The sequence below is a fragment of the Pelmatolapia mariae genome, linkage group LG22 (genome assembly GCF_036321145.2).
Source record: "Pelmatolapia mariae isolate MD_Pm_ZW linkage group LG22, Pm_UMD_F_2, whole genome shotgun sequence".
Classification (NCBI taxonomy): Eukaryota; Metazoa; Chordata; class Actinopteri; order Cichliformes; family Cichlidae; genus Pelmatolapia; species Pelmatolapia mariae.
Window position 1 is genome coordinate 6,750,885 of NC_086245.2, and position 21,052 is coordinate 6,771,936.

The window sequence follows — 21,052 nt, forward strand, 5'->3', positions numbered from 1 at the left end:
GCCCTCTGTGATATTTTCTCTTCAATCAGCAGAGAATCATCCTCTAATTTGCGATGACATCTGGGTTACAATCCATCATCTTTTTCACAACCTTCAACCTCCTCTGCTTGCTCTCTTCCTTCCATCCTACATGTCATACATTTAATAGATGTTTGCTAAATGTGTATTGATGAACTTTATTCCCTCTGCTCCCTGGTGTACCACTTTAGCGAGCAGTTTGTTATTGGCTGTCACTTTGAAAATTGCAGAGAAAAATAAAATCAATTTGGTCTACCATCACAGCGTTCTCCCTCGTGGAAGTGTCTCTCACACAGGCCCAGATATCAATATCTTTCACATATTAGAAATCTCTAAGATGATCCTTTTTTTTAAAATTGTGTTTGTTACAAAAAAGCAGCGGGGTCTTTGAGCGAGCGCCTGCAAGTCTAACAGACATTTAATTTAATTTTGCAGCAGATTCTCGGCTTCTCGCTCAGACAACTTTAATTGTATTCAACATTTTGCTGCTATAAGCCAAATGATTTCATGTTACAGGGACAGCAGTTTGCAATATGTATTCAGAGAAATGTCAAAAATGTTGGCATCCATAAATATTCATGCATGCCTTCTGGTTTACAAACAAACTGTCAGTGTATTAAGGGAAGACGCCGAACAATAGGAAGTTGGTAATTGTTGTCTGAACTGCTGATTTTTTTCACTACTTACCGACATGGTCAACAGTTGGACCTGTGGCTGCAAACACAGCTCAGTGAGGCTGTTTTAAAACTCTTAATGTTACAGTTTTTTTAAAAAAACCACACATAATAGACTTTTCTTAGTCTGCCAAAGACCTGATGAACATAATTTTAGATTCAGTGTGAATCTAATTATGTGCAATAAATTCTATTAAAATAACACAAAAGACGATTCTTTAAAAATGAATACTGGTATCCCAGCTTCAAAGTAATCAGGTACTGTAGGAACAAAAGGAACTTCTAGTATTCAATTTGGCTAACTATAATGGGGACAATTTACTGCTCATGTTGAACACTATAGCATACGTTAATCCGTGGCAGCATTATTAATCTCCTGGTTACAGCCCTCCAGTGTCAGTATTTAAAGACCTCCTCATTAGATGATTGAAAGACCTGCTGACTGCTTAAGAACCTTGTTAGGATGATGTGAGTCAAAAGTTAGTCTGCTGCATGAATTTATCTTCTTTAATGAGCTATAGTTGTGTACCATAAAAATAAAAGCAATGAAAAGAATAATCGGGCAAACTGTAACCGCTGCCTTTTATAAATTCTTGATTCTTCTCAGGTGTCCTGGATATGGGAACCCTCCGACGGACACAGGGACAACATTGCTGTGTACCACCCGGTGTATGGACAGAGTTTCCCTAATGTGGCCTTCAAGGACCGCGTTGTGTTCCTTCACAACAGTCTGGAGAACCCATCCATCAGGATTTCTAACCTGAGAATGTCCGATGCCGGCCGCTATACCTGCGAGTACGCCACCTATCCTACTGGAAATGAGCAAGGGACAACCACCCTCATCATGCTTTGTAAGTGTCCACAGAAGATTGCATAAAATCGTTTTCTCCCTCTGATAAAAGTTGCAGGCATTTATACGTTTTACACACAGCTAAACACAAAGGGTTAAAGCGCATAAAGGTCAGCGCTATTTACACTTTTCTGTAAAGAAGAGCTGCACTTAAAACAAGCTTTCAAAAGATGTTCTGCTACATCAGCCTTGACAAGTGCCTTCCCAGCCATCTGCTTATCACAGCTTTATGAAAAAAACAAGTTCCCACTGGATCCAGAGTCTAAGAAGAAGCAATTTAAAGCAGCTGACGAGTATTCTCAGGGGTAGATGCTGGTTAGACATGGACTGAAAAACAAGAGTGACCGCCTAAAAAGATTCTGTGGCTCCACAGATATTGGCCTTTATGTGTAAAAACACTGTTAATTTCTGAGAAGTGGTTGGTGAGAGTTGATCAGTACGAAGTTTGCAAGATCCAATAAATTAGAGTTGTTTATTCTAAGGCTCAGTTTGAGACTTTGAGTATGTGCAGTACTTTTTATGTTGTGCTTGTATTTATTTAAACAAAGTTTGTAGTAAGTTAGCACTTTGGCTGCTGGGGTTTTGAAGCATTGCTGATATGTTGTTATTTTGTTATGTAAATTGAGAAAACAAGTAGTTGGTTTTTATAATCATACTTCTGATGATCTGGACTTGTCTCAAGAAATGGACAAGATTACTGTGATTTTTGATTGTTATTGCCAAGTTTAATTACTTAAAAACACATGTAATGTTATTATTACATGATTGCTAAGCTTTAATTAGCCAGTTTCAGTCTCTTCTTGTGTAAACTTTCTAATATGGAGGCATATGTGCCAAAGCTGTGCGTGATATGGGACTGTGGTGGGGTTGATATGCTCTGCCAAGATCACTGTTCCTACCTCGGGGCATTTAGAGACATATGCTGAGAGTATAGTTCTTTTTTTCTTCTCGTTGAAAATCACAGTTTAGTTCATAATAAGTCACAGTTTTTTGTTCACTTTTATACTGAATTTTTTCTTGTACATACGCTCTCTTTTTAAGTAGTATAACAATGATACAGCTTTATGTAATTTTGCGTCTGTGTCTACACCGTCACATTGGCTGTTAAATCAAACAATCAAAATGACATTGCACACTTTCAGCTTTAATTCAAGGCATTCAACCATTGTATAGGAATTAAAGCAATTTTTATATATTTTCCCTGATACTCAGGTATTCAGAGTAACTGAACTGATATGCAGGTTCATGGCCAGGTAGGAACTGAACAGAGAAAAGATCTGGAGTTTATTTCAAGCTTTGAACTTGTATTTGGTATTTTTTCACTGGAATCTACAACATTAGGTATTAAGAGATGTCAGTGTAAGCTGAAAAACCTAGATCAGCGAGAGAGAGCAAAAACCAAATGCTTTCAAACTGATGCTAAAGCACTAAAAGGTTTCTGTTGAAAATATTATTATCTTTTGAACCGCCTTCGTTTATCCAATTACTTTTGAGTCTCTGAAAATGGCAGCCTTTGTATAAAAATGTATTTAATTTCACTACTCTAAACACTTCATGCAATTCTCCTTATCAGCACCTCAAATTGAAGCAAAGAGTCTGCACGTCACTTGCGAAACATCTTAACTGGTTTAGAATCCAGTCCAACTGGTTTAGAACTTTGCTTGTGAGCAAGCAAAATTACAAAGTGTTACAGATTGTATGCAAAGGAACTTTGTGATGGTGATGCAGATGCTGAGAGCAGATACAGCAGAAAAATCCTGCAAAGGGTCTGCTCTGTACAGCTGTTTGTGTTTGTTATGGGGCTGTGGGTGGAGATGAGATGTTCAGCTGTTGCTTTTGTTGCTTGGTGCTTTTGTCGGCTTGCTTACTCAATTTTGTCTGGACGGTTAGTATTTCAGCATGAAACAAGTTCAAAACATGCTCTGCCATGATAACTTATCAACAGACTCTAATTCTGTGCATAAACACAACATCAGCATCCTCTGCTATGAAACTCTTAACACCACTGACAATGCAAAAAGCAGTTTAATTGTTCTATGTTGTGTTTTGCAAAATAATACATTTAGTTATTTATTGTGATTACTCGAAGACAAGGATTAACATAATATCAGCAACCTTGTATTTCAGAAATCAGACTGTTACTTACTTGTAAGTAACTGTAAGTAAATGTGCCCGATAGGGCTGTATAATAATCACTGTCTTTGACTTTAATTATAACTTGTACGTGTCGTTACATTCAGATCACATTGTGAGCCTCTACAGTGCACTGAATGAAGATAGATAAAGTTGTCAGCGCTGCATCCCACTTCGTGTTTGGATCAGATGAATGGAAAAGGAAAATGAAAAAAACCAAACAAAAAACTGTCTGTCTTTGGTTAGCATGAGGTTTTACAGGGAAATGGAGGGAGAGATTCAGATTCAGAGGACAGACTTAGATCAGTGGTACGAGCTGCAGCAGTGATGGTGACACATGCCTCATTGACATAGTTAAGGTACTAACCCTATTGTCACGGTGCATGTTAAAACATGGCCCTTGTTCTGACAGTCAAATATAGCCTATGCATATGCATGTGTGATTACCATAGTTTTTAGATCAGCGTGACTTTAACTCTCTTCACAACACTTCATGTCAGTGTCCATTGCAGCTCAACTTTTAATCAGCCTTGAAATCAGAAGAATTTGTGTAAATCCACAGCTTCTGTGACAATCATCACATTCTTAAGTTTTCCTCATATCAAAGTAAGTTAGTTATATTTGTCAGCACATTCATGGGTGGACAGAAAGCAGAAGCAGAAAACGGCTAATAAAACACACTTTTAATCGTGTTATTTTGCCAAGATATCCCCCAAAAAAGGTTGCTTTACCACACCTGCGCAACCACTTAGAGCCAAGAATGTGAAACCTGAAGGAATGCTCGCGTTACCTCAGTGTCTTGATTTCTGAAAGTGAGTGGAAGTTTAGTTGCTTTTAACAGGGGACACATCCTGTTTGTAATCGTAGACAGCTGGTGTTATTCATCCACCCACATGTCCTCCCATTTGCACTCCGCTTACAAAGGAATCCGATGCTGCTGTCTTTCTCTTTCAGTTAACGGCACTGAGGAGGCTTCATGCCTGAATGTGAATAACAACAGTTCCCTTGATTGTTTCGTAGTGCCATAAAAATATGGCCTACATCAGTGCTTGTACAATAAAGATCTCATACATTTAGCACTTCTGTCATAATGGGAGCAGGAAAAGGGAATGAGCTAAGATGACAGACTTTGAACTGAAACATTACATTTACTAATTAAAACGTCTGTCTGGTAAATTTGCCCATCACTCGTTGATCCTTTTAAACTACAGCATATCTTGAGTGCTTTTCTTTTGCACAAAGTGTGAGTTTTAGTTGTGCTTAGCGGTCCAGTTTCAAAGAGTTTCTTGAAACTGGACTGGAGTGGCGACATGGTGTAGGCTTCAAATGCTGGCCCCTCATCTGCAACATTAAAACAGCACACAGACTTTATGCAAGGTGCTGTAAAAGGTGACTGTACAATAAACTGCATTACACTACCTCATTATAGAAGCAGCAGCTATAATGGTTCATGGTTTTACACTGCCTTTCATGTGTTTATGCATTTTACTCAGTTGTTTTATAAGAAAACCTTTGCAAAACAATACAAAATCCGTCCTGGAACCTTCCCTCACAGAAAACAGAGGAGATACAGAACTTGGCCGTCTTGCAGAGAAAACATGGAAAGATATTCTGGCTTACTTGCAGATGGATGTGGGCTAATCCTCCTAACTACTGCTTCTGCTGGCGCAAAGCAGAGCTAGACTGGGAAATACCTGCTGGAAAGCTCACTGACTCGCCTTTTGTCTGGAGCTGTGGCGTGCCAGGCTCTCTGGGACAGAGTCCATGTAAAATGCACTTGGAAAACAAAGTGCCTCAAAGTCCCTGGAAAACTGTCATATTTTACCTTATGGGATATATAGAATCCATACGAGCCAATCGCATTAGATCTTATTGAATCCGCAGCTACTGCCAGCCAATCATATTACATTTTATTTGATATAGAACCACCAGCACTCCAATTATATCACAACTTATTTAAGTGTGAATACATAATCCTGACAGCCAATTGTATTATAACTTATTGGATGCAGTGGCGTAGCCAGCCAATCTTATTATCACTTATTGGGGTCTGAATAAAGAATCACTCAATTGGCAGTGAATTATATCATATTGTCCTGGATGGGGACCATATGAAATGGATGGTAGACAGTTATACTGCATCTCATTAGATGTAGTATAGCCAGTAGGACAGAAATACAATTGCAGGTGAGACGCAAATCTAGTAGTCTGTGAAACTTTGAGGAGGGAGATTTGGTCCAAAGGTTAAAACAATGGACCAGAGACTGGAGGGCCACTGGCCTGAATCCATGAACAACAGAGTGAAATTGGCAGAAGTTACAGATTTTCAACAGCCAGCAATGATTTAGCGGTGGTGCTGACCTGAATGAATGGAACTAGCTAAGTTTTTCTTAACTTAGTATCTGAAGACTAGAAATCTCTAGAAAATGTCAACATAATATGTACACCACACTGCACAAATGCAATAAATAAGCAGTAAAATTGGAGTGATTTGAGTTGACTTTAGTTGCAATAGTCATAAATCCAATGATAATATATGATGATGTAACCACCCATGCCCTTTAAGGTTTATTTGTAGCAACAGTTTACTTTCAGTTTATTTTAAGCACTTGGCAGGTAGGCTGTTCCAAAACATCTTGGAGAACTTGCCCCAGTGCTTCTGTGAGTTTAGGCTCACTTAATTGCTTCTGTTATTTCATGTAATCCCAGATTGACTGGATGGATGATGTGGAGATCAGATTTCTGAGGGGGCCATACCATCTGTTGCAAAACTCCTTGTTCCATGGTGCTGGTGCATACTGTATTTTAGTGCTGTTTGTATTGAAATGTGGTCCTGCTAAGTTACTACTAGTTGATCTTGGGTATATCATTTATTTTTGTATTTTCACTGTTAAATAAATGCAAAGTCTTTAAGTTGTGAGCTGCAAAATGAGGGCATTCAGTTTTAATCTTAGCTGCTAACTTTAGCAAACCTAACTTTTTGTTGATTTCCTTTGGGTCTTTAATTAAAGCTATGTTTGTTTGTTTTTTTATCTGCTAAATTACATATCACTGTTTCAAAAAAACAAGTATTGTGACAGCCACAGCATTATACTCTCACCCAAGGAACCAAACCAGTCTGTGGGCTTTGGGTTCTTGGCAGAGCTGGTGACTGGAAACATGCTTTCGCTAACGATATCTACATGTTATTAGCTGTTTAATAATATAGTCAAGTAATGAGCCAAAATTTCTGCCAGTTTAATCATCTGTTTTTATGATACTTCTTAATGCAAGCAATCCTAGGTAGCTTAGCCCAGTGTCTTGGTTAGCTATTTGGTTAAAAAAAAACATTTGAAAAAGTTGGTGGAATGATAAAAAAGAGAGAAATATCATGACTTGCTACAGTTTTAACTGTTCAGCTCATAGCCACCTTCTCCTTTATTTATGTGGTAACCACTCATCATCCTTTGTTAATGACATCAACCGTTCCCTCGGCATCTTTCTTTCTCTCCTCGCAGCAAGAGAGAGTAGCAATAAAACCACCAATGTATTTGTTTGTGCCACACAGTACATGTCCTCTGGGTTTGTTCACATTGATTGGTCTTAACTTTTCTGGCAGAAATCCTGTAAAGACTTGTTATCTATTTCTGTAATTTATTAAATGTTGCAGATAAAATACTTCCAGTCTAATACCCTGACTTCTACGCTGCCCTTTATGATTTTTCTCTTCAGAACCTTTTTTAGTTTAAACAAATATAGCCAAATTACTCCAATGCAGCGCGACATTTTGAGACTTAGGTGTAGTTTTACATTGTTTAACGGCTTTTCAAGTTGCCGGTGAGCAACATAGAGCTGAGTGGAGAAAGAGCCAGGAATGGATACTCATATCTGTATTCATATAGATATTAATAGAGTAAGACATAATTAAAAAAACAGATATGTAGTTACTGAACATCTGACTCATTTTAAACTAAGATTTTCTTAAATAAGAAAATAGAAATAATCTTGCAAAATACTTATTAGACCACCTGTCATAATAAGAAATAATAAGAAAACACAAATATTTTAGAAATCTGTGAAATGCATATTTAAAACTAAAAATTGTGATGTTATTTATTAACAAATTTAACAAATCACTAAAATTAAACTAAATACCCAAATTTGAGCTGAACAAGCCACTATTTTTTTCTGCTCAGAAATAAAATATTCTTTAACTAATTTGCACATACTGGTTACAGAAACATACAAAATATTTTCTTAATTACTCGTAATGTAACAGTTTGGTTTTTAAATATCAAACACAGCACCCTTAATAACTCCAGCAGTCGCTAAAATTTCATTTGTAAATTTATTGCAGCTTTATTGTACTTTATCTCTGCAAATCAGATGTCTGTGGGACACTTCTGCACCTGAAGTTTTTGTTTTATTTATACAAATTTGAGTATTTGATTTATTATTTCAAGTGACACTAAGCAAATGACTAAATTAGCCTGGCCACCCTCAGCATTGTTTGTCTCAGGCATCTTTTTGCAGAGTATTATGACCTCAATAGATCCAAGCAGCTGCGTGGTGGCCAGCAGCAGTGTTGGGCAGCTCCCAGGTGAAAAGACAAAGTAAAGCAAGCCTTTGCTGGATGAATAAAGGTTAAAGAGAGAGTTTAGTCTGTTTGGGCTACAGGGACAATACTCAGTTCATGTTCAGTGTATTTATGTATTTGTTTTTTTTCCAGAATCTGTTAATTAAACTGAAATTTTGATGTGTGTATATAATATAGCCCATATAAAACAAGCACACAGGCGGCTTCTGAATGCCAAGTTTGTCAGTCAGCATACACCATAACAAATATTGCAATGTAGCAACAAATTGTATGAAATGGAACAGTATCCATTTTCCTATTTCTGAGTTGTTACCTGACATGGGAGGGTAAAATAAAAGGGAGAAATGCTGCTGAGTTTACAATTGGCCTCGAGGAGAAGCACTGAATCAGTCAAAATGCTGTTAAATGCAGTCGAACACAGTCTTGAAATGTGATGCCTCAAGGTGCTTTTAGATTTTGCTTTCAGAGGCAAAAGTGAGCTGAGCTTAGAAGTCAAAATTAGCTGTTTTCTACTTTCACTGTTTGCATAACAATACTGACTCTGGAAATTATTTATTTATTTGTTTCATTTATGGCACTTAACCAGTGCTCTCAAGCTTAAATTAGCTAAATTAGTCTCATGCTTAAATTAATGCATTTTGTCAACATTTAGAACAGCCAATAATGAGTTGTCAAAACATCACAAACAGCAGAATAATTGGAGGATAAATTATTCTTGTGTTGCTTGAATATTCATGTATTGTTAAAGTTGAGTAGAGGTAGAGAACTTAACAGAATTTTTTTTCCCCCAACACTGTTTGGAAATATTCAGCAGCAGTGTGGCAAGGCAAGATGTTTACAAACCTGAGCAGCCGATGAGACATGAATTCCAAAAATTTAACAAGATCCAGAAGCCTTTATTGATTTCCGGCTAATGTATGCAGCAGAGTAGAAAATAAAAAATTACATCACTTGTCTGCCCTTCATCAGGGCACGGCACTGAATAAATCTGTTTTTAAAGAAGGAGACACAGAGGAAACTTGGATACCACTAGGCAGTGCTGTTCAATATGTTCTCCTGGCTCTGTTTCTGTGTTATTTTGTTATAGTAGCTCATATTAAAATCTCCATTGAAAGTGGTTGAAAGGCTAAATAGCTACAGTTAAGGGTCACATGCATAAAAGTGGTCAGATCAACTAGCGATCGCTGTGTGGAGTCTCAAGCTACATGCTACAGTCACACTAAAGACTGCAGCACAACCAAAGTTATTGTAACAATGTGCAATGATATTAACATCTCATTGCCTTTGAAATAGTTGCTTCAAAGATGGCAGTTATATGCGTTCTGTTGTGTCTTTGATAAATCAGCGAAAATTTCAGATGAACAAAATCACATTTATTGCTTACATTTAGAGTTCATCCAGAGCCTCGTAGATCTGAAACATAAGCTCAGACATTCCTCTATAAATAACGTGGTAGTTGCTGTAAGGGTTTTATTTAACTGCAAAATGCTATATATTCAGCAAGCTTGCTTTTATTTTGAAAAATAACCAGAATCCAGCAAGTTGCCAGCCAGCTGGGTAGACTATCCTATTGCAAAGAGTTGCATCACAGACAAGTTGCACTCATTGGTGCAGGCTGACTCAGATTGATTGCAGTGTATTGGCAATCTCTCATGCATTCATAAATTAGACAGCAGTTTTTTGCAAAACTTTAGCAATCTGTGTGAGAGCAATTGCAGCCAGTCGCACCCCCTGACTGTTTAGAGACAGGTTACCTCCTGTCAGATAACTGACAATCACCTTATGGTTGAAAATGGTCACCAGAGGTTGAGGCTTAGATGAGTTGGTCACCACAACTATTGGCAATCAGTTGCCAAATGTAAAGAATCACCAATACAATCATGTGGCAACCACCTGTTTCCTTCCTACACTCTCAAGAGGATGTTGTCCTGCTTTTACTGTGGTGTGACTGACACATTAGGTACATAGTGCTGTGTACTGTTGTAAAATATGAAGATTGGATATAGTAATTTTCATATGTGAACTTATGAAAGTTTTTAGAGAATTAGATTAGGACAGGTTCCATAATCGTGGTTTTAAAGATGTATGAAGTATAAACTATGTACATAAAACCACTTCTAATCTGATCTACACAATTTGAATATTACTCTCATAATCAAACTGTTATGGTTCCATGCGTATGTCTCCATGGTGGAATCTTCAATCTCCAAATATAAGCAGTAATATAGGTCAGTACTTGGCTTCACTAATTTGCTTTCTGGTGCTTGGTTGGTTTCAACACAAGCTATGCCACTATGACAGATGTCAGCTGTCTTACCCGAATGCTACCTTAATTCAGCAACAGTTGGCTTCACACTCTCAAATCTTTGCGTTTGGCAGATAGCCCCATCGTGTTTATGATTCAGTCTGGCAACCTTCCAGTGAGAGGCCTTCTTCTGTGAAGAGACAATCTTAGAGAAGTCATGGGTTCAAGTTAGGGTAGGTGGCGTCCATGCTGAACAGTGTTGAGAGTCTCTATCGGTACAGTGGCGGCTTCACAACAAATCTTTATATAAAGGAAGGCGAGAAAATGGTCTCTTCTGAAAATGTGTTGCTCTGAAATCTAATTGTTTCTAGAGGGCAAATAAATTTGCTGCTTTGGGAGAGTTTAGAAAAGTTTTTAACTGCAATGCTTTTGTTATAATTACCAAAATCTTTGGTCAAAACACTCATTAAAATGCAATTGGAACACTTAAAATGAAGCATGTGGGGAGTATGATGCGTTCACCTTTTGAACACATTTTTTCCTAAGTGCTTGGTTTTATAAACCAAACACCTCATGCAGTTAACTGTGTTTGGAAACATTACTTTAATGCATTTTTCCTTTCTCCCTGTCAATTTCCGACATTCAGCCTTTTGATATTACCGCCGGGGGGTGGTGACGTGTTCGGAGGTCTGTGATAAGGATGGGTGTTGGGGCTGCAGCGTTTGTTAACTCTGTTAGCATGGCTTCCCGCTTGCCTTCTAATTGCTCTGTACTTGCTTCAGACCGATGTGAGGAGTAGCAACAGGCTCAATTGAATGCAGTGTCACGAAACACATCAGGGACGGATACTCCTGACTCGTTTAAGCTGCTAGATCAATCCGAACCCCTTTCTGCCATCCTGCTTTACTCTCTGCACGGTCAGTCTCTTTCTGTCGATTGTGACTCCTCTGTTGGCTTCTGTTTCCTCTAGTTTCTCCCTCACCTCTCTTGTCTCACTTTATCTCTGCTCTGTTTTCCTTCCTTTTGTTTCTTCTTCTATATGATTTTCAGGTTTCAGAAAAAAAATGTGCAAGCATGTAATATGTGATGCTAATTTTGGCTTACATTAGATTTTCTTGTTATTAAATTTGAAGTCAGTGAAAATAAACCTGTCAAAGCTAACAGACTCATCTGTATGATGATTAAGACTGCAAAGTGTCATAATAAGAGTAGAGAAATATAAGAAGAAGAAACCAAATGAGTGTCTATCTGTCTACCATAAAAAACTCCAGATAATTGAGCTATCTACGCTTGAAACAAGTGCCAATCTGCGTAGTAGCATGGAGCCTTGACGTGTAATTATGTTGTTATGACTGACTTTAAGGGCTGGAACATAAGGAGGGAGGTGAAACTGGATTAGATGCTAAGGATGATAGACAGACAGAGCTGGCCTCAGTCAATCATCAGTGAGCAGCTAGAACAGAAACCTAGAGAAAGAAAGTTATAACGACACACAACCGTGTTCTCATCAAAGATGTGATACAGGCCTCATGACACAAAGGCAGTCCAGAAGGGAGGCAGGGAGTGTTCCCCCCATGCCCCCAGTGCCCCCTGACCAAATCTAATTGGCTTCCCTCGGTGGCCCTCAACAAAGCCACTGGACTGGAGTAATGTTAATCTGAGAATCCCCACCATCGTTATGAGAGCCTGGATAGGACCAGAAGGATTGCAAGAGTCCAGTTACTCATGTCCTTTACAGAGGTTTAATGTGCTTGTTATTGAGTTAAATATTTTTATGTTACCCTGCTTTCAGCTTTTACTCTGTTTTATTTCAGATGCAATTATTGCACTTTAGATATGTATTATTTTGCAGATGAACTCCATTAATATGTGTAGGTAATTAAAATCATCAACAACTGCAAAGTAACAGACATACAGATCAATAAATCCATATTATGATACAATAATATAATGTACATGATTCTGGAAAGTATTGTTGGAAAGTATATTGACTACATTTATTTTGGATATTATAAATATATATAAATTATACTGTGCATTATTAAGCTGCTTAAGTACTTAAGTTTTAATTAAGTCAAAAGTCTAAACACTTTGCAAAACAATTATCCAACACAGAATTATGTTTAAATTCTCGTGCAACAGAACTTTTCACATAATAAATCTGTAATGGCACACAAGGCTGCACATGAGCATCTTCATGGTCTCCCCTTTTGACACCCATTTAAAAAATCTTGGAAATGCCCCTAGGCAGTAGCAAGATAATGATCTCAATGTCTAATTAGCAGTGATTGACAGGCTCGTTTAAAAAAAGTGAGTTCATTCATTTTTTCCAAAACACGTGGTCCTTGAGGTTGAAGTGGGCACTGCAAGCAAAGCCAGCAGATACTGTACCTTGTAACCAAGAGTATTGAGTGAGTCACAGTAGCTCTTTTCCAGTTTGTCTCTAATAAGCTGTTTCACAGCAAGTAAACGGAAACAACAATGCTTCTGTGTTCAGCTGCTAGTGGAAGCGTTTGTCCATAAATGATTCCAGATACATATTTTTATTCTATAGTTTAAACTGCTGGATGCTACATAAAATGCTTAAATTTGAGGGGATTTATTTCAAAATTGAAAGAATTGCACCATAGATGCAGTCCTCCTCACAGTACACACAGTACCCACACTGCAATGTTTCAGAAGTACTTGGACAGTAGCCCACTTCACATTTTTTGGCAGTTTTCTGCTATTTTAATGTAACACTCATCGTGAACAAGTTGATTGACAGTAGCCATTTTGACTGAAGCGGTGTTGTCTATCCATATGTAAGTGAGGCATTGAGCAGAATTAAAGGGGGGAAATGAGGTTAACAAAAGCAAAAACAGAAACAAAGGTAGTGGGTTTGCCAAAATCGGCTGGTTATGTTCCAGCACCGCAAATGTGCACAGGATAGTTGGGAAGTGACAGCCAATCTGGTATTTACATGGAGCACAGCATGTCCAGAATGCTCTCCATGATTTAGGTGGACATGTTCCCTTGTCAGTGATAATGAGACTTTCTGGTTAAAACCTCAGAGGATTCTGGTGGACTAGAAACTAATAAAACTGACATCTTTATTGAAGGCATATTTATTCACAGCAAGTTTAATGCAATAACCATGATTACATTTCAAACTAGTTTGTAAAGAGGTTGAAAAGGAGGAAAAATATCTAACTGTTCAACTACTGATGCTATGCATTCTAGGTTCTTACTTTAAACCCAAAGTTTAAACTTTGAGAAAGAACATGAAATGAAATGAGTGGGAGAAAAAATAGCCAGTTACGATAACTTACTGTGGGGTTGTTGTTGTTGTTGTTGTTGTTGTTTTTAAGGTCAGCACTGTCAGACTGCTCGCTGTCGTTACATAAATTTCACAGGAGCTGAATTTAATGTGAAACATTTGTGCTGCACTTTATACCTGTGAACAAATCAAAGTATGGCATGAATTTATACAACTTCATTATTATTTTAAGTGCTGGTCTTACCAGGCTCTGAAATTAACACCTTTAATGGGTACATTAAAAAAATTAAAAAGTTCGTTAAGTATTAATGGAAAGCATTTACCACTGTTGGAAAGGCTAAAGTTTGTTTTGTTAATAGTACTTTTTATTTTTATTCTCATGGATATTTGGGTTATTTATAACATTAAGGCACCAATGGGACTTTTTTTAATTTAAACTATAGCTGCAGTGGAGTTTGCAGCGGAGATAAAGATTTTGTCTGTCCTTTAGAGTGAAAGCGCAAGGACTTCTTTCTTGAGCCATTTAATGAAAAGAAATCCACCGAACAGGACAGACAAAACAGAAGCCTCAGTGAATCAGGAGGCGATATGCTGTTTTTGGTAACTGCCTCACTTTTTCTTGATATGAAAAATCTTTCAATTTCAGCATGTCCATTACTGTCTCTCTGCATAGCCTACAGACACATAAAACAGATTTAAAGGCATTTGGGGGGAATTTATGGAATCATATTGTGCAGTACAAAATGATGCATGTTTGAGGTGAGTGGGTGTAACAAAACAAGGAAATTTCAAGACTTGACATCACAAAATAATGGAATTCTGTGACATTTGCTGATAGATTGATAGTGTAGCAGTTTGTTCTAAGAAGGGGAGGACGTTTTCATAGAAAATTGGCACTTTCTAGAAGTTCTATACAGTTTGACAAACCTAACATTACAAAGATGGAAAGCAATTTCGTGCATTTTGCTGTTGAAACTACTAGTATGATTTCGGCTTCAGTTCAATTGGGGATTACCAGCAAAGCAATTTTTGGTGACAGTAACTCAAAACTGATTCTTTTTTCTTACTTTTATCCAAATAAAATTGACCATTTTCACACGGTTTTCTTATCATGGTATAAACATTATGATTCTTTATAACACTTGCATTGTCTGGTGTATGCGGTTTTACGGATCTATGTGTATTTCCTCTTTCTGTCCCTATGAAGTGGACTGGCCCAGAGTCACACCAGAGGGCCTCCTGCTTCTCTCGGTATTTCATTACAGCCACAGTAGGATGCCACCACAGTATATATGCACAACAAACTGAACCACCTCCTCCTCTTATGCTTTCCCTGTCCTCCTCCCTCTTCTTTTCTCCCTGGGCCTCTTGTTTGATGTCCCTTTCCATTCACCGCCCTTCTTTTATCTTTCTCCCTCCACTGCCACTTTTCTTTTCTCTCTGTTTTCCTCTCCGTGCCTTCTGTCTTGGACTCTCCTACTCAACTCCCCCCCTTGTCTTTCTTATCTATCGTCCCCCCAGCCAAGCCCAAGAACTCGGCCAATGGTGTGACTGTCCAAGCTGGCACCAAGTCGGTGGTGGTAGCCCGGTGTGAGGCAGCGGATGCCAAACCAGCAGCCACGATCGAGTGGTTGGCGCCAGTGGGAGGCAATCATTCGACCAGCACCACGAGCGGGCCAGACGGCACGGTGACGGTACGCAGCGAGTATCGGCTGGTCCCTACACCGGCAGACAACGGCAGGGAAGTGATCTGCAGAGTCAACCAGAAGACACAGAAGCAGCCTTGGGTTTACCCTATCAAGCTATCTGTGGAGTGTAAGGAAGACACACACATATACACTCTTGAACAAAGCACTTAGAATTGTATTCCCTAAAGGGCTACTTTATTTCAATGATCACAAGACCAACTAAAGTTTTACATAACTTTAAAGTGCATGCAATTTCAGACACAGATCAGTGCTTTTCAAAGAACCTGTAGCCCTTAACTTTCACAGTCACTTGCAAGTGCTTTACCGCTAACTGAGAGGCATTACATACTGTTTCTGTAATGCAGTGTTACTTGAATTCACGGCTGGGCCCCACTGGTGGGAACAACATGGGGAAAAATTGCAATTGAAATAAAGTTGACTAAACAGTAATTTTCTAGGGAAAATAAACAAATAAGAGTGTTTTGTTATATCTTACATTCCCATTGTCGAAATAGTATAGCAAACCTGCAGAATATGTGACAACACGTTTGGGATAGTGGTGCAAATGAACGCAGAAAGACTGCAAACTGCCTCGTGAATGCACATCATGATCTAACAAGGACAATTTTTCGCTGACAGTATTTGTGTACTTGGAATTTATTAAATTACAGTGGTATATCATGTTGCAGTCCACTGCTGGAACTCTTGGCTGAATAACTGAGGTAATGAGCTTAAAACCAGCCAAAAACAAATTCAGCCAAGGTTGGTTTATTCGGTATGTCTAACTGTACCACAAGATCCTTGGTTAGCAACTCAGTTAACGCATCCAGCAGCCTGTTGCTTATATCCTGTTTTGGAGTGTAATCCTTTGCTGATTAGCTATAAAACTGCAGGATTTTGTGCACTATTAATTGTAGCACCCTTAATGGGCTCTGCATTCATTGCTGGTTCCCCTTAGTTGTTAATTTATCAGCAGATTATGACAAATGCATGCACTTAGAAATCTTTAATTACATGCAATATGAGGACAGATGAAGCAGATACGTATGAAAACTCAGAATGTTCAGTCTGCAGTAAACCCAAACTTTACCGAGAGCGCTTAAGAAGTAAGAGGAAGAAAATGTTCCCAAAGAATTTTCTTCATTTTGTCCTTTTAGGTCTTTTGGCCCTCAGGTGAAAAAGAATTTAGAAAAGAATCACAAACACACATGTTTGCACACAAATAAGCACACACACACACATTGCTTTAAATTAATCCATTAAATTCCATTCTAATTTGCATGGGATTAAAATATTACACAGGTTCAGCGTGGATTTCAAGAGATTTAGGGATGCCGCCAGCATCGTCTCAACGGTGTGACCTTGCTGCCGGTTACTGCAAAGATGGAACAGATTGTCTTCTTCCGGCTTGTTTTTATAATCTCTAAATTTTAGGTGACATGCACACACAATCAAAGTGTGCTTGTCAAATGTTGTTGAGAGAAATAACAAGGAAAACATTTTAGACATTCTTACATGCACTTGTCTTACGAGGACAAGACCCCTGACTGTTCTGTGACATTCACAGTGAAATGGCTGCAAGTCAAGCTTTTAACTGACTTTCAAGAAATGTACATCTCAGTATGTACTGTATGCACGTGCCCAGATTTAGTATCTAGAAGATGCAATTGCATTTTCTTAAATAAAAAGCAAAAACACCTCCAGTGGTATATGTATATCTGTGGAAGTCCTGTACTGATCACTTCCAAGTATCTGTGATTTTCATCATATCATTTATTATGTCTGCATAAAGCAGACATCAAGTTTTGAAGATTACTGCTGATAAAAAAGTGCTGGGTTCAAATAGCAATTGTCACTTTTCACTGACTTTAATTCCCAGGTTTGGCTACTTGTAACTCAATCCTCTGGCTGAAATGAAATTCAGGTTTAGGGTTTGCCTTTGTTACATGGGAGACTGTCAGCTGATGGGTATGTGCAAGTGGTCACAAGAAAACTCTCAGGCAACAACCTAAATAAGCAGGAGCACTCCGTTGAAGGGGATTCATCTGTGTTTTTTCCGCTTATTCAGTTCAGGGAATAGAGGTCAAATTTCATCAAACAAGGTTTATGCTTTTTATGGATGGAGTCGAGGAACTTCTTCCATCGTCCCCTGTTTATGTGTACTTTATTTATATATGTGTGTGTGTGTGTGTGCATGTCAAGCACATGTAGTTCTTTTGAGGGGACACTCATTAATCTGTTTGAAATCCCAACTTAAACTTAATTCAAAGTAACCTTCAAGTAGAAGTAGCCTTTAGTGAGGAGTGGAAAAACATGTCCTCGTACTTAAAATTGGTGCTCGCAAAGATAGGAGACCTGCAGCAGGCATGCTCACACAGCGTGATTCCTCGCTGTGTATGTGTTAGTTTAGTGATGGTGTGAAGGATCATGTCTCCTGTCTGCTGTGTAACTCAGATCAGCTTTTATAGGTCAGCGCACTCTAGGAGGAACACACACATCACACCACACACTTACCATCCTGTCCTGCTTCTTCTTACTCTCACTGACACACTGTCCTCTCCTTACACCTATAGTCCTCTCACTTGCTTTTCTTTTTCAAACCTGAAGGAAAAGAAAGCAACAAGGAAGGCTTTTTTGCTTCTTTGAAATTTACACACACACACACACACACACACACACACACACACACACACACACACACACACACACACACACACACACACACACAACTTGGTTTTTGTTTATTTGAGAGCATGAAACTGATGCAAGACTTTAGAGCTGTTGCTATTTTCCAACATTTCTCTGTAATTTAAATGATTAAATTAAAAGTTATTGTCACTCTTTTCTGTGTTTCAGATCTACCCTCTGTGTCCATTGAGGGATACGACCACAACTGGTACGTTGGCCGTTCTGATGCCACGCTGGTCTGCCTGGCTAACGCCAACCCTGAGCCCACAACAATCACCTGGACTGCGTAAGAGTCACACTTAATCCATCTGTAGAGTCTTTGGGTGTCCTAGCTATACAACCACATTTCCAGGATATCTGGGATGCTATGCAAACAGCAGAATGCGATTTTTGTCTTATTGCCTTCTGCTTTTATTTACATTTTACTCCTAACCTTCTTGTAAATTGGGTTTTAGTTGTAATCACTGCAAAAATGTGCCTGACAATCTTCTTTTTTGCTGTAATGGTAATTAAGGGCAAGTGGTGAGCCAGGTGTATGAGACAGGTGCGGTTTTTTTGAAGGCCTGTTTGCCTGGTTGTTTATCAGCAACATTACACAGAAACTTCTCCAAGAGGAAGAATATGGGCAAAGGAAAAACCCACTAAATTACGTACAGATCTGGAACTTTTTCATTAAAATCACAAAACTGGGGCACTGGCCTTGGCAGAGGATGCTTTGGCAAAATATTTTTTTTTAAGTAGACATTCAAATGCATTTGTGTTTTTTAAAAAAAGAAAAAGATAAATGTCGTTCTGATGGACAGATGGCTTGCTTTCTCTTTATGAATATTGAGCAGGGAGACAGAATGGCTGTTCGCATGATTTTTCACACATTACTGCCATCTTTGAATATTGCAGCAACAAACCATGTTCCTCAAACCACAATTTCTGTCTTTTCCCATTTTTTCTGTTTTTTTTCTTTTTTCTCCTTCTTTCTTTCATGATTTTGTCTTTTCAATTTTTTCCCTCATCTTATTTATCCAATTTCTCCAAATATATGACCTCCTCACTGCTTCCTTTTCGTCCCTGCCATCTCGTCTCCTCTTTTCTTGTTATCCCTGATTTACACAATGACTTACCTCTCCTGCTTTACTTCTTCATTACTATGTTCCATTCCTCTCTGCTCTGATCCTTTGTGATCTCACCAAAAACTTGTACTCACGACCTCACTTTTATGTCCTCCCTGCTTTGCCTTCCTTCTCATCTTTTCCCCATCAACAGGGCTTCTGGTCCTTTGCCAGAAACAGTGGTGGTGGAGGGCAACAAGCTGACAGTGAGGAAGGTGGATGATGCTGTCAACACCACCTTCATCTGTGAGGTCAAGAATAGGCTCGGGTCCAGCAGGCACCAAATCACCACTGTTGTCATTGGTGAGTCTATTAACACAGTGACAACACACACAAACACACACACTCTGTATATGTGTGGACGTTTGCACAAATGAAATGGAAATCCATGTATATTTACCAGTCAATATGATGAATACACACTGGTGACCCAACACAATACTCCATCACACCCAACAGGAATACAGCAAACAGCATGTGATCACTGCTTGCACACACATACACTCATATACACACACACACACACACGTTGTGAGCCATGATAGTTCCCTGACAATATTCCACATCGTCCCAGTGCACACCAATAGATTTATGCATGCACATATAGTCTCGTACGCCTCTTCCAGCGGACGGATACACTTGCAGACATGCATGCACAGAAACATAAATTTCTCTCTCACACATGCACACATGCTGGGATCAGAGCTGATCTGAGAGCTGCAGGGATGCTGATCTCTCTCAGTCTTCACATCGGATTGTTTTTTTAATGTTTTCCTCCTCACTGGCCAAATTTTAGCAAGGCACAGTGGAGACCTTTGATTGACCCTTTCCCCACAGCAGGGCCAAAATGCAAGACAAGGGCCGGTGTTTATAACTTCCGATCGAAAGCACTCTCTTGAAACTGAACTTTTCACGGCTACACTGCAGCGGGAATCTGTAGCTCTGCTGGATGCAAATTCAAAGTGAATTGTGGTGTATGATAGGCCCTTCTACAAGAGTTTTGGCCCTGCAGTGGATGCAGCGGTGCTGGGATTGTTGGACGATTTCCAGATTCTTTCAAGGGGTTCAAGTTGGTGTGAGCCAGTTTGCCCAGGTTTGCTTTTCTTCTTGTTTTTTTTTTGTTTTGTTTTGTTTTTTCTTACCTTTTCCTTTCATTGCATTTTTTTTTACTAACACTTACTAAACAAGGGAACTGAGTCGTTCACATTTTCTTTCCTCTTTCACCTTTGAATTTCTCCTTCTGGTAACAGTATACTGGTTGTGTCTGCATGCAGTCTTGATCTTTCTGCTGGGTCTTGACTTTTGACATTTACCAGTGAGATGATTTGGCCACTGTTGCCACGACTTTTGGTCACAGTTTCTTTTTCTTTTTCCCCCCCCTGCCTTCTGATGCTTCCATATATGAATCCTACACACAATCACACACCTCTAAACTCACAAGCACGCAAACACAAACCCAGAAACAAGTCTGCATGTTGAAATGCCTCATTGCACGTCAGCAGGCAGGCCTCGAATCTTGTTAGTGTCATTTTAATCACTGTGTGTGTGTGTGTGTGTGTTTCCACAGTGTTGCACTCCACACTGACTGCTTGACTGGTCAAAATGTTTTTCTTTCTTCCTTCCACATTTTTTTAGAAGAATTTGTTAGCATAATCACCATGTGGAGCTTTACAACAAAGGAAAAGAAAACATAAAGAGAAAAAAATCATACACTCTTGCCAAAAGAGAGTGCGAAAACTACATTTAGAAAATCCGTGGGAAATCGGAGAAGGAGATTTGAATTGTTTCCTCTGAGAAAAAAGATGCTTTGTAGCC

At 38.8% G+C, this 21,052-nt stretch overlaps 1 protein-coding gene across 3 annotated transcripts in view; it reads left to right on the top strand.

Annotated features, from left to right (window-relative positions):
• pvrl2l (PVR cell adhesion molecule related 2 like) overlaps positions 1-21,052 on the top strand; it is a 326,078-nt gene that overhangs the window by 129,222 nt on the left and 175,804 nt on the right. For all 3 annotated transcript variants that reach the window (XM_065470377.1, XM_065470378.1, XM_065470376.1), the window contains exons 3-6: positions 1,300-1,543; positions 15,277-15,570; positions 18,300-18,417; positions 19,392-19,540. In XM_065470377.1, the coding sequence (XP_065326449.1) occupies positions 1,300-1,543; positions 15,277-15,570; positions 18,300-18,417; positions 19,392-19,540 (805 nt within the window). The remainder of the gene's footprint in view (positions 1-1,299; positions 1,544-15,276; positions 15,571-18,299; positions 18,418-19,391; positions 19,541-21,052) is intronic.